General features: G+C 51.3%; 2 protein-coding genes and 2 long non-coding RNA genes across 5 annotated transcripts; 2 read left to right on the top strand and 2 right to left on the bottom strand.

Annotated features, from left to right (window-relative positions):
• Positions 1–27: 27 nt before the first annotated feature.
• On the top strand, positions 28–5,239 carry LOC118497796. Of its 2 annotated transcripts, XM_036013492.1 has the most exons (4): positions 28–566; positions 1,768–1,873; positions 2,242–2,389; positions 4,962–5,239. In XM_036013492.1, the coding sequence occupies exons 1-4, from the start codon at positions 332–334 to the stop codon at positions 5,031–5,033; spliced, it is 561 nt and encodes a 186-aa protein (XP_035869385.1). In that variant the 5' UTR covers positions 28–331; the 3' UTR covers positions 5,034–5,239. The 2 variants fall into 2 exon arrangements, with proteins under 2 accessions (XP_035869385.1, XP_035869384.1); XM_036013491.1 differs by lacking the exon at positions 4,962–5,239 and having other exon boundaries at positions 29–566; positions 2,242–2,861.
• Positions 2,969–3,354, bottom strand: LOC118497806. Its single transcript, XR_004900332.1, has 3 exons — positions 3,301–3,354; positions 3,266–3,270; positions 2,969–2,982 (listed from the first exon to the last, which is right to left on the bottom strand). It is a non-coding gene; the product is annotated as an uncharacterized LOC118497806 (long non-coding RNA).
• Positions 5,240–5,270: 31 nt separating the features above from the next.
• Positions 5,271–6,073, bottom strand: LOC118497808. The gene is made up of 2 exons (XR_004900334.1): positions 5,983–6,073; positions 5,271–5,872 (listed from the first exon to the last, which is right to left on the bottom strand). It is a non-coding gene; the product is annotated as an uncharacterized LOC118497808 (long non-coding RNA).
• On the top strand, positions 5,869–12,680 carry ZNF132 (zinc finger protein 132). Its single transcript, XM_028530483.2, is given in 4 exon segments — positions 5,869–6,993; positions 8,610–8,769; positions 10,238–11,972; positions 11,974–12,680. Coding segments are annotated over 4 exon segments (2,133 nt in total). The 5' UTR covers positions 5,869–6,939; the 3' UTR covers positions 12,158–12,680.
• Positions 12,681–13,875: the final 1,195 nt, after the last annotated feature.

Genomic DNA, 13,875 nt, shown 5'->3' with positions numbered 1-13,875 from the left:
CTGTCCTCTAGCGGAAGATCAGTTTGCTCCTGCCCGGTCGTTCTACGTTACGGTTGGGGCCCTGAGCCCTGCGTCCCGGCCGCTTTTTTTGCGCTTCTTCAGGACCAGCCCGGGAAGACAGTGAGCGGCATGGGGCCGACCTCGGCGCTTTGTGCTGGCTGCGATCCCCTGTAATGGGAGTGCTGCGCACCCGCCCTGGGTCCCTGGGGCCCCAGGAGGCGGCGCCCTGGGACCTGTGCACGTTTGCACTGTGAAGTGACGGGCGGCGGGCGGGCATCCGACTCAGTGTAAGTGTGGGGTCGGCCGAGCTCATACGGCCGGCTCGGATCCAATGGTGGCGGCTCAGACCTCTCACTCGGACCCCACCACATGGCCCGGGACCCCCCAGGGGGGCGGAGACGACCGGTGTCCCTGGACTCTTCTCCGTTCCCTTCCTTCGCTGCTGGGGACCCTAGGGTCTCCCGAAGCAGGGGTTATGTGGAAAGACCGTCATTTCTCGAATACATCAGGACAAGGTGTGGGAGGCTGTTTCAAGCACAGGCACCGGGATGTGCAAATGCTTGGAGGTGAGACTTGAGCTGGGAGTGTTCAGGTTGGCCTTAGGACCAGTGGACTGGAGCCAGGCCTGGAGTGGCAGCCTGAGGTGCTAGGCCTGTCATCCGAGGGAGGTGGGTGGGAGCCACCCAAGGACTGGAGCAGAGGAGGATAACCTGATTCAGGTGTTCACAGGCTCCCTGTGGCTGCAGAGTGGAAAACAGATGTGGCAGGGGTGAGGGTTAGCAAGGAGAAAGGGAGGACCATAAGGATGTGACCTTAACAGACCAGGGGAGTGACTGGTGGCTTGGCCAGAGTGGTGAAGGAGTTGGGAGAAGGGATTGGATTTTGGATATTTGAGGTTAAGCCAGCCAGATTTTTTTAATGTGGAAGGTGAGAGAGAGAAGTGGATGAGGTAGGGGTGTGTTCATGGTTTTGGGCCCAGCAACTGGAAGGTGGAAGTGAGTTGACTGAGATGGGAAATCAGGGGAGATCAGGAGGTGGATTTTGCCCATGTTGAGGCTGAGTTTCCTGAGTGGAGGTGATGGATGGACAGCTGGACATGCAGGTCTAAATTATACTGAGGGATTTAGCTTGGAGATGGGCAGTCGGCAGAAGCCAGCGGGTGAACTGAAGGGGAGCTGTGGATCTGATTCATAAGGGGGCATCTTTAGAACATGGTCAGGGCAACTGAGGACTGGGTGGCTGGCCTGGGTGCCTGGAGAGGGAGAGGGAGGCTATCACAATGTCAGATGAAGGGAGGAGCAGCAATGAGGAAAGGTGTGTGGGGGAGAGGAGGATCCAGAAGGTGACCAAGGTCCCTCAGATGGGGGCTGAGACATATTGGAGACAGAGGTGGGATGACACAGGACTGGGGCTTACACTCATGGCACTGGAGTTTGGGAGGAGGAGTGTGTTAGGAGTAGTTTTGCCCACCAGATGTATTGGGATGTGGGATCACAGGCCTAGTCTGGATGTGTTCATCTGTGCATTTTTTTGTTTTGTTTTTTGTTTTTGTTTGTTTTTCTGCTGTCTTTTGGTCTGGTTGACTTAGCTGTCCCCATCATGGCAGGGCTGTGTGACCTTTGAAGGCATGGCGGTGTACTTATCCCAGGAGGAGTGGGAGTTCCTGGATGAGGCTCAGAGATGCCTGCACCACAGTGTGTTGCTGGGGAACTTGGCACATGTGGCCTAGCTGGGAAAGGCCCTCACCCTCCCGGCCCCCTGTTCTAGGCTCTGCCTTTCTTCTTCTCCCAGGAGCAGCTGTCTTCCCACAGCTGAGTATGAACACTGCTTCCTCCCCTGACCTACCTGCTGTGTGTGCAGAGCTGGGCTGCAGGTACAGTCTGCTTCTCTCTAAGGAGACCCAACAGCTGCTTCTGAAGACTTCCTAGGAAGGACTCAGAGCCAAGAGCCTGTCAGGCTACCTGAGTTTGCCCGGATGGGTGGAACCTCTGTGCTCAGGTTCCGCCCCCTTTTTCTGTCAGACATTTCCAGGAGTCTGGCTGTGCCATGGACCATAAACACCGACATCCTAGTCAGTGGGGCCCACGGGGCTGTTCCTGTGAGATACCCACTCCTCAGAGGCTTATTTTGCAACTGTGTTTCCTTCCCAGTTGCAAAGACGGCATGAGCTCCCTTTAGTCTGTCACTGGGTGGGTTGCCCTGAGCTGGGCCAGCCACTTACCCACCCTGTCTTTCTCCCAGGACTTGCATCTTCCAAGTTCTGTCTGGCTGCCACTTGAAACAGGGCAAAATGCACTGGTGCCTGATGTGGTGGGTATGTCTGCAGCCATTGCAAGAGAGGCTGAGAGGGGGCCTGGCTGTCGTGAATGGGAGCTGGGGGAGACGTGAGGTGAGGCTGGGCTCACACTCTACTTTGCACTTGCTGTGTCCACTAGTGCTTATGGCAGGGGCCAGTGGCCACATCTTACTCCCACTTTTCTACTTTGTCCCTGTCCGTCCACGATGGATAACCCCACTGCTTTGATCTTTGTGTCTCCCCCATTCTCCTCATCCTCTCCCTTTGCAGGGCCATCCCACATCAGACTACACTCAGTTCACGAGGAGATGAGCGCATGTGCTCATACAGACTTGAGCACCAGGTGCCCAGCTGCAGCTGGATTTTCCTGGGCTTGCGCACACCGCTCTTTGTCCCTGTTCCCTGTCACACATCGCCTATACTGGGTCCTGCTGAAAGCTAAGGAGTGAGTGGGAGTCCCTGACTCTCATCCCAGCCTGGACCCCACACCTGCATTCTCCTACATGCTGAGGACTCGTCTCCTGTGGCTTTCTTTCTTTCTTTTTTTTCAAATTTTACTTATTTTTAGAGAGAGGGGAAGGATAAGAGAAAGAGCTAGAGAAACATTGATGTATGGGAGATACATAGACTGGTTGCCTCTTGCACACCCCCAACTGGGGACCTGGCCCACAACCCAGGCATGTGCCCTAGACTGGGAATCACTGCCAACCCTTTGCAGACTGGCACTCAATCCACTGAGCCACACCGGCTAGGGCTCATTTTACTTTTTCAATTGCCTTTAAAAAGGTTTTATTTACTGACCTGTCTGGCGTGGCTTACTGGTGAAATCTAAAATTAAAAAAATCATTTATTTTCATTGTGTTTTAAAGATTTTATCCATTTATTTTAGACAGAGGGAAAGGGAGGGAGAAAAAGAGGGAGAGAAACATCAATGTGTGTCTGCCCCTTGTGCCTCCCCCAGCTGAGGACCTGACCTGGCCTGCAACCCAGGGAGGTGCCTCAACCTGGAATCGAACTGCAGACCCTTTCGTTTGCAAACCAGCACTCAGTCCACTGAGTATTTATTTTTAGAGAGCGGATAAGAGGGGGAGAGAATCCTCCATTGGTTGCCTCTCGCACTCCCCCAACTGAGGACTTGGCAGGCAACCCAGGCATGTGCTCTGACTTGGAATCAAACCAGCAACCTTTTGGTTCGTAGGCTGGTGCTCAATCCACTCAGCCATACCAGCCAGGGCAATTTTATAAATGTTGAAAAGTGTTTCCCCAAAACTTCTACACAAAAAAATGCAGGTGTATATGCTGCCTATGTGTTCCTAGGCCAACACATGTGACTCAAAATAAGCAGGATGCTGGGAGCCCTGGGTCCCCAGACCTGAAGGCTCCGACCCACAGTGTTTGTCCCATAGCATGTCACAAGGGCAGTGGCACTCAGGATGATTCTCTTCTTCCAGTTCCTGATGCTGATCACATGAGAGATGGCATCCCAGTTAGGATTGTGGTTACCCACACAAAAAAGATAGAAAGGAGGCAAGGCTACTCACTTCGGTGCCAGGACAACAAAGGACACAGGTCAGGTACCAGGGGAGAGACCAGCCTGCTGCCACGGGCCCTCGCACACCTTGCACTCAACAGGACTGGTCCTCCATGGGCCTCACTGGCCATGGCCTGATTCAAGCTGCCCTGTCCAGTAGCCAGGTCTCCTTTTAGTGTTCCAGTTGTGTGACCACATTGTGGGGGGTGGAGGCAGTCATTCTTAGGGGGGGATCAAGTGCTTTGTGACAGCCCGAAGTAGTTGAGGATCACCTATGCCTCTGGGAAAACTGAACCTCCAGATGAACATGCAGGGAGGATCAGGCACCCCACAGTCAATGACTTTGTTGATGCCCATGATGCTAGTACCTGAGCTGACAAGGGGCAGCTGGCAGAAAACTTTTGCTGGATTGAGATGCGACAGAGAGGACAGAAAAGCCGCAGACCCTGCTTGGGTCACCTGCCCAGAAAATAACTGAACTTGACATGATGTGCTAAACAGCTTGTGATTCTTTGGACCCTGGACCGTGGTCATCAAGGTCTTGAGGCAAAAGCTGTCAGGGTTGTTCATACAGTAGCCTGGGAGAAGAGGGAGCAGGACCTGGGCCAAATGAGGGCCCTCAGCACCTCCCACAGGGAACACAGGGCCTGACCTGGGGAGGACAGAACCAAGTTGTAGGGTAAGTGGAGGCAGTCTGGCTTCCTCACCCAGGTGTCTGGGTAACTAAGGGGAGCAGTGTACCCATAGCCTTGGAGGGGCCTGATAACTAGTTCTCATAGCCTTGAGACTGTGTCTGATAAACTGTTCCCATAACATAAAGTGGGCTCGCATGTGCAGAGCTATGTTATGTTATTTAAGGTTTTGGCATCTTGCTAGATTTGTTCCCCTCTGGCACTTAAACAAGCAGGGACTCCCTGCTGGAAGCGATGATAATGAGAGACATGGAAGGGGACAAGTGCCACGATGGGTGCCACACTGGTGAGCAAGGGCCATGACATGAGACATTCAGATAGACACACAGCTTGCAGCATGCGTGGCTCGCCCATCTGTGAATAAAGGCGTGCCAGACTTCCCAACGGCTCCATGAATATTTTTCTGTCTGCACGAATACCATGAACCTTCCTGGCCTTGAAGGATGGCAACACATGTCCTAGCAGAAGCCCAGTGGGCCTCACCAAGCCCACTTTTTCTGAAAGAGGTACCTGACCTTGTTCTGGAAGGTCACTGGGCCTTGCAACACCAGATGGGGTTGGGGGGGGCAGATGGATGTGACCTAAGCACCGGCAGGGAACATGGGACCCCAGTCTGTCCCTACAGCCACCTCCACTATGTTTCCCACACCCTGTCCCCTGACATATCTGAGAGTGTGGGCTCTCCTGCTGGAAGTGCATTCTCCTAAGATCTGTGAGTCTTTGGAAAGTGCTTCTCTTTTCTGCTCCTACATCCTCCACCCAGCCAGCGGTCCTTAGACTGGACACCCCAGGGCCCATCTGTAACCACAGCCTTACAAAGCCCCATTCTCAGGCCCTTCCCTGGTCCTCGCCACCACTGCACTGCAGCCTGGACACCCAGAGGCCAAACGGGGACTCCCTGTGTGTTCACATGGGCACGTGTCTGTCACCTCGGCCCGCAGTTCTCCAGACAATTGGGACTCGACACCAACAAAGTCCAACTGCTAATCTCCAAAACGGCCTCCTCCTGCCAACCTCCGATCTCCAAGGGCAGCAACTCATTCTTCCTAAACACTTGGGATGGTCTTTCACTCAGCCCCATGCCGGCAGGAATCTACCCGGAATCTGACCACTTCCCCCACGCCCTGTTCCTGTTGCCGACTGGCCCCCTCACAACCCTCCTGAGGAATACTGCAGTAGCAGCATCCTGAGTCTCCCTGCTCTCAGCCGTCCAACGAGGTGGACCTCCAACTCACGCCCTCGGTTCCCTGCAGTGGGGACAGGCCCTTCCCGAGCGCTCTCAGGTGGGTCTCCCTGCCGAGTCCGTGCACGTGCAGATCTATCTACACCCTCCACATCCCACCATCCAGGATTCTGAAAGAAGACCCCCACCGCACTAAACGCCGAGGCCTGGGGATCAGAGGGGAACTTGGGGCACCGGGGCTCGGAGTCCAGCCTAGTGGGGCCAGGAGACCCTTCCTCACCGCCAGCTACCTGCTCGGCTCACGCGTCACGCCCGCAGTCCGGTCACAGGGTGGTTCTGACCACGGGACGGGTAGCTTGGGTCTCGGGCTCCTCAAAGCGGACACCGAGCCGAGGGCCCGCCCCCTTACGGCCGAGGACACCCTGGCTGGTGGAGGTTTTAGTTTGCTGCAGTCGCAGGGCATACAGGGTACAGACGCCGGACCTCCAGACTCTCCCGCATTCCCTGTTTGGTTTCCTTGGGCACCGGAAACCTCTTAGGAAAGGTCCACAGCCCGGCAACTCGGTCCCTCCTCCCTATGATGACCTGACAAACGCCAAAGCAGCAGTCCGACACGCGAAATTCTGCCCTGTCCCTAGGCGATTATTGGCCAGAGTACGCCCAGAAATGCCCTTTTTTAAGCTGTCATTGGCCAGCACTGGTGAGGACGCACGGCGAGGGGCTGTTTGGGTAAGGTAGTTCGCATCTGGTGAGCAGTGTCGCGTGGTGCGTCCTTCCTGATCACCTAGGCAACGAACAGGCGGCACTTCGATTGGCTCAGGGAAACAGTAGTTGGAGGAGGCGAGCCTGGAGCCAATCGGTCTCTGGAGTGGGGTGCTTCGAGAGGGGCGCGGAGTATGGAGGGGGACTTCAGTCGTCGCCATTGCGTATTTGTTTCGCCGGTGGCGCCTGACGCTGGCGGCCACTGCACCTGAAGAGAAGGGGGCAGGGAAGTGCCAAGACTCTTGCCACAAGTTTGCAGGCACTTTCACTCACACCAATGGTTGCTTCTTGCTGACCCCCGATTTTACCGGATGTGGAACCGAGCCCACGAAATCTCTGCAACCCACCTTCGTCGCACAGCCCCTGGAGGAAGCTCCAGGCTCCTCGGGTCCATTTATACTGTGGAGACGAAGGCCCTTATACCGAGTGCGACTGTTGGTCCGTGGTCCTCCGACCAGTGGAGGTTGGGATTCAGATGAGCCTGCAGGTTCCTACCCAGCCGGCAGTGTCGCGCATGGACTCGCCAAAGGTGAGTGGAGGATCCGGCCCTCAAAATCAGGGGTTGAGGAAGGTGGTGCCTAAGACCTTTGCCTACACGAGTCTGGGGCCCTGATTGTCACTTTCCCCAGCATTCTGAATCCAGGCCAAAGCTTATACGGTAAGATTTTTGGAATCTTATGGGATAAGGCCTGGAAGAGTGTCCAGGCACAGGGATCAGCATGTGCAAATTGCTTGGAAGTGAGGTGGAAGTGTTGCGGGAACAGCAAGTCTCCATTTCATCTGCTGGAAATAGGGGGCCAGGGGGACCAGAGTTGGGCCTGGAATGGCAGGCTGACAGGCGCAGCCTGTAATCAAAGGTGGTGGGAGTCAAGGACAGAGGAGGGAGGTGATGTGATCAGGTCTTGACTGACTCCCTCTGGATGTTGGGTGGAGAGCAGTGTGGTGAGGTTGGAGGCAGGAAGACCATCAAGGAGGTGGCTGCAATGGTTCAGGTTCTTTTTGGTGACTGGATGGGAAGGGTGTAAGAGATCATTCTGTGTGGCGTGGGCCCAGCTCCCACTCAGAGATGCACAGGGCTCACACCCATGGATAGATTCTCCAGTGGGGAATCAGGCCTGCAGTGTACCTAGGCTGCTTTGAGTCTTGCTGTTGCTAAAAAACTCCCTCACCCTGAATTGAGGACATTTACTGCAAAGTAGCTTCCTAAAATCCATGCTAAACCTTCCAAGGATGAGTGTAACCTGGTTCAACCACGTTTGCCTTTCATTTGCAAATATCCCTCTCTTGTGATGTGATTAGGGGCACTGGCCCCTTGGTTTTCTGTAAAAGGTAACCACCTAAAGTGAACCTGTGAATAGTATATGAGGACCATCAAGTAATGTGCCGAGAGACCCAATAAAGGCTGGTCATGGCAAGGGCCAAGGCTTTTGCTCCCCTTGAGAGGAAAGCCATGCTGTCCCTTTTCCTTCACCAGACTCGGTAGTCCGTGTGAATGTCTCATTTCATCCATAATGATGCGGACACTGTGGGCCGGTGTCTGCATCAGAAGGGGAGGCGTTTATTAGAAGGGTGATGGCCATCTCTTGCAGTGGGGGTTTTTAGAGACCTGGGGCAGGCCAAATCATTATTGGATGCCAGTTGTCTTTCTCGAGTGTGCCATGTCCACTGTGGAAAGGGGAACTCGAGGGAGTTGCTTACTCTGTGGACCTGGGGTAGAGGGGTGGAGACATGCTGATAATATGGTCCCTGTACAAGGTAAGGGAATGTGAATCAAATGGGCCCTGGTGCTAGAGGCTTGAGGGAGGAAGAAGAGCACTAGTTTTCTCACATGTGGGGCATATAAGGGAAAGTGGCTGGTTCGGGGAGGGGAGCAGCATGGCAGCCCAGAGCTCAGACAGCATCCATCTGCCCACCTGCTTTTTGTTCCTCTAGGTCGTATTGGCCTGAATACAGTGACTGGGGAGTGCAAGGGGAGAGGGATACCAATGGTTCCAGGGCCTGCTCTCTCCTCTCAAGTGGGGCCTGAAGAGGATGGACTGAGAGGGCTACAAGAAGAGATGTTAGTGGTAGATATTGCAGAACTCTGAGTCACAGGTCAAGGGCTTGGATGTGTGCATTGGACTATTTTGTTTCTTTGTTTTTCAGCTCACTTTTTGGCCCCCGGTCTCATCACTGCAGAGCCCAATGACCTTTGAGGATGTGGCTGTGTACTTCTCCAAGGAGGAGTGGGGGCTCCTTGATGAGGCTCAGAAGCACCTGTATCATGATGTGATGCTGGAGAACTTTGAGCTCATGACCTCGCTTGGTAAGATCCTTATGCCCTGCTGCACCATGGTGGCCAGCTTCTGCCCTATGCTTCTTCCTCATAGAAAGTTCTGTTTATCCCAAAGCCCAACCATGGATGAGGCTTCCTTACCAGGTTTCGTGTTGTAGGAGCTGGGACTGGGCTGTGTGCATTCCCCTGTCTTTCCCTGGATGGTCTCATGAGTGATCCCAGTTAACTGTTGCCCAGATGTCTTGCAGGAGCAGAGACTGGGGATCAGGCATCTCTGCTCTGCCTAATGGATCCCAATGAGCTTGACCCATTGTGGGGTCATGCCCAGGTTCTGCCCCTCCCCCCATGAGACGTTTTTGGAAAACACTTTTAGCCCTGGCCAATGTGGCTCAGTTGGTTGGAGCATCTGTCCCATAAACTGAAAGGTCACTGGTTTAGTTCCGGGTCAGGGCACATGCCTAGGTTGCGGGTTTGGTCTCCAGTAGGGGAGCATGCCAGAAACAAGTGATCAGTGTCTCTCTCTCACATTGATGTTTCTCTCCCTCTCTTTCTCTCTCTCTTTCTTCCTCTCTGTCTAAAATATCAACAAGCATGTCCTCGGGTGAAGGTTAAAAAAAGAAACAACAACGGCTTCATTGAGATACATCATAAAATTCACCCTTTAAAACTATATGTTTACATAGCTGTATAAATATCACAATTTGATTTTAGAACATTTTCATCACCTAAGGGAAAGTTTGTACCCTGTCCTCCCTCATCCCTTTCTCCTGAGTCAGGGGCAACCTCTGACTATAACCTACATTCTGACTATACAGATATGCTTATTCTGGACATTTCATATAAACAGAGCCACAGAATTTATGCTTCCCTGTGACTGCCTTTCACTTAGCTCATGTTTCAGAGGTTCACCCGTGTTGTAGACTATACAACACTCATTCCTATTTAATGACTGAAAAGTATTACATTGTATAGAGTTTATGTATGCAGTTAATGGACTTTTGGCTTGTTTCCACTTTTTGGCTATTATGAAAAAATACTGCTGTGAACATTCACATACAAGTTTTTGTATAGCTATGTTTTCATTTCTCTTGGTTGTATGTGTAGGAATGGAACTGCCCCACTGTTATAACCATTCTAGTGGGTGTGAAGTGGTATCTCATTATGGTTTGGATTTGCATTTCTCTAATGACTGATGATGTTGAACATCTTTTCATGTGCTTATTGGCCATACGTGTGTGTACACACATCTCACTTTGAGGGATGTTTATTCATGCCCTATGCCCCATCTCTGTCCTTGTCTCTAGTGAGGCCTGTTGTATTCTGTGGCATGGCTGGGTGTCATCCTGCACCAGTCAGCCCCTCACTCTTATTCTGGCCCCCTTGGCCTGTCAACAATCCCTGGGGCCCCTTCCTGTATGTGTCATTTACACATTTCTAATGCAGTCACCCTTTCCACCAAGTGGAACACTAAGTTAACTACAAATTTCTCTGCTTTCAGGTCGTTGGCATGAAGTGCAAGGTGAGGCTTGTTCCAAGCAGAATGCTCCTATAGAAGGGTTGTCCCAGCTCAGGATCCCCTATCCTTCTACCCTGAAGACTGATACCTGTGACATGTGTGGCCCATTCATAAGAGACATTTTGCATCTAGATCAGTACCAAGGAACACATCCTGAGGAGACCCCCTGCACGTGTGGAGCACGTGAAAGAGAGTTTTGGTTCAATGAAAATCTTCCCCAGTACCAGAAGGAGCACAGTGGAGAGAAGCCCTTCAGATGGGACAAAGACAGGGACTCATTTGTGAAGAGCTCCATGGTCTACCTGCCAGAGAAGCCCTTCACTTGCAGGGAAGGTGGTAAGGATGTCTTAGACAGCCATGACCTCCATCAGTATCCAGCCATTGACAGCAGTGGGAAGTCACATCGGAGCACCGAGTGCAGAGAGTTCTTCCCACACAGTTCCAACCTTGGGCAGCTCCCAGAAGTCCATATCACATGGAAGTTCCTCAACTGCAGTGACTGTGGTAAAGCCTTCCAGAAGAACTCGGCCCCCCTTAACCACCTGAACACTCATTCTGAAGAGACAGCATTTAAATGTCCAACAGTTAGAAATTCCTTAGAGGAGAAATCAAACCTTGTTAATTACCAAAAATTTCACACTGGAGAAACATTTCATGTATGTAAAGAGTGTGGGAAGGACCTTAGGTACCCATGTAAGCTGAGGCAGCACCAGAAATTTCCCACTGGAGTAAAATACTATGAGTGTAGTGACTGTGGGAAAACCTTCAGCCACAAACTTGCACTCCTTCATCACCAGAAAATTCACACAGGAGAAAGGCCTTATGAGTGTAGTGCATGTGGGAAAACCTTTAATAACAGGTCACACCTCAGTCAGCATGAGAATGTTCACACTGGAGAAAGGCCTTTTGAGTGCAGCAAATGTGGAAGAGCATTCAGCCAAAGGTCCAATTTCCTTCGGCATCAGGAAGTTCATACCCAGGTAAGACCACATAAGTGCAATCAATGTGGTAAAGCCTTCAGCCGGAGCTCTGCTCTCATTCAGCACCGGAGGGTTCACACTGGAGAAAGGCCTTTCAAGTGCAGTGAGTGTGGAAGAGCTTTTAACAATAACTCCAATCTTGCTCAGCACCAGAAAGTTCACACTGGAGAACGACCTTTTGAATGTAGTGAATGTGGAAGAGACTTTAGCCAAAGGGCCCACCTCCTTCGACATCAGAAAGTACACACTGGAGAATGAGAATGGCCTTTTGAATGCAGTGAATGTGGGAAAGCCTTCAGCAATAGCACCACCCTCATTCAGCACCAGAAATTACACACTGGGCAAAGGCCTTACGAATGCAGCAGATGCTGGAAAGCCTTCAGCTGCAGCTCCAGCCTGATGCAGCACTGCAGGATTCACACTGGAGAAAGGCCTTATGACTACAGTGAATATGGGAAGGTGTTTGTTCACAGTTCTAGTCTCATTGAGCACTGGAAGGTTCATACAAGGGAAAGGCTGTATGAGTGCAATGAATGTGGGAAATTCTTTAGTCAACACTCCATTCTCATTAAACATCTGAAAGTTTACACTGGAGAAAGGCCTTATGAGTGCAGTGAATGTGGGAAATTCTTTAGCTGAAAGTCCAGCCTCATTTATCACTGACGAGTTCACATTAGAGAAAGGCATTATGAGTGCAGTAAGGGAGAGACTTCAGCAACAACTCACCAGGTTCGTCACCAGAGTTCACACACAAGAAAGGCTATATGAGTGCAGCCAGTGTGGGAAAGCTTTTAGTGAAAGGTTCACACTTGTTCAACACCAGGTAGTTCATACCAGAGAAAGGACTTATGAGTGTGGCCACTGTGGGAAAATCTTTACCTGCCTCTGTAGCCTTGCTCAGCATAAAATGATTCATACTTGAGTGGAGTCTTACAGAAATAGACTGTGAGTCTTCATTCAGGTCAAACTTCATCCAGTAGAACTGCAGAGAAATTACCTGCATGCACCACTGATGTGGAGAAGCCTTTGGAAACTGCTGTGCCTTTTCCAAGCAGCCTAGGGACCAGGCAGAGCTATGTGCCCTGGAGACCCTGCCCAGCCTGCCTGGATCCAGACAGTTGCAGCAGTCACTTGCATATGCATGGAGAAAACAGCTTACTGTGCCTTCTCTCCCCTATCCCAGAGTAAATCGGGATTGTTTTGGGCCCATTGGATGGTTTCATTCCCATTGCCTCTTGAGAGTACTCTGGAATGAACTGACCCCATGCTGGTTGAGGGGTCTTGTGGGATGTCCAGTTTGGGCTTCTTGGGGAAGATGCACGTTCCCCATGGGTGGATGGTATTCAACTGAAAATATTCCCAGCAGTTCATGTTGATTCTGGTGTTAATAATCACAACTGCCACCAATTTGTTTTATTTTATGAAACTGACATTGTGTCCAATCACCATGAGGACTAAGTCTTAATCTATGAGAGTCACAATGAATTGCTTTGGTTCCTTAGGTGATGTTATGGACTGAAGGTTTGTACACACACACCCAAGAATTCATTGGTTTAAGTCCTCACCCTCTCTGTGATAGTATCAGAAGATGGGGCCTTTGGCAGCTAATTAGGTTCAGATGAGATCATAAGGATGGGACTCTGTGATGGGATTAGTGTCCTTATAAGAAGTCCAGAGAGCCCTGACTGGTGTGGCTCAGTGGGTGGAGCATCGTCTTGCAAACTGAAAGGTCACCGGTTTGATTCCCAGTCAGGGCATGTGCCAGGGTTGCAGGCCTGCTCCCCAGTTGGGGTGTGCAAGAGGCAACTGGTTGGTGCTTCTCTCTCATATTCAATGTCTCTCCCCCCTTCTTTCCCCTCTAAATAAAAAAATAAGGTCTTTTTAAAAAAAAGTCAAAAGATACCAGAGCTGCTTCTCCCCATCTTGTGAAGATGACAAAATAATGACCATCCACAAGCAAGGAAGAAGGCAAGAAACACATTATTGCTTGATTCCAATATTAGTAAATCCTTGAGCCCTTGTTGGTATATTGCCAAGTCTTTTAATGTTTATTTACTGATTTTTAAGAGGGAGGAGGAGGAGAGAACAGCATGGTTCCACTTACTTATGCATTCATTGGTTGACTCATACATGTGCTCTGCCCAGGAATCGAACCTGCAACCTTGGCCTATCAGGACAATGGTCCAACCAAGATACCCAGCCAGGGCTGTTCCTAAGTCTTTAACAAACACAAATGTGGCCCTGATTTCAAATACGCAGACATCTATGAGGACAAGCAGGTGCAGGAGGGTTAGCGTCCAGCCTAACATCATGGCATAGAAGATAGAAAGGGAGAAAACTCCTAACGGAACAGTGAGTGAAGGGACTCATGAAGAGGGGACATTTTGGCCAAGTTGTTGAAGGGGTTTTAGTGGGAAAGGCAGAAGGACTGGGGTGGAGCAGGCATCTCTGACAAGTTGGGGTCACAAAACAAAGGACCAGGAGCTGCTGGGTAGATCCTGGAAGAGCTTCCATGGACTGCCGGAGCTGGCTTGCCAGGTGAGCTTGAGCCAACCTGATGGAATGACTGACTCCTGCTCAAACTGGTACCCTGAGCATGTCAAAGGGTCAGAGCCATTGGGCTTTGTTCCAGATATCCCA

Source organism: Phyllostomus discolor, chromosome 12 (assembly GCF_004126475.2).
Source record: "Phyllostomus discolor isolate MPI-MPIP mPhyDis1 chromosome 12, mPhyDis1.pri.v3, whole genome shotgun sequence".
NCBI lineage: Eukaryota > Metazoa > Chordata > Mammalia > Chiroptera > Phyllostomidae > Phyllostomus > Phyllostomus discolor.
This window is presented reverse-complemented; position numbering and strand designations above follow the sequence as displayed.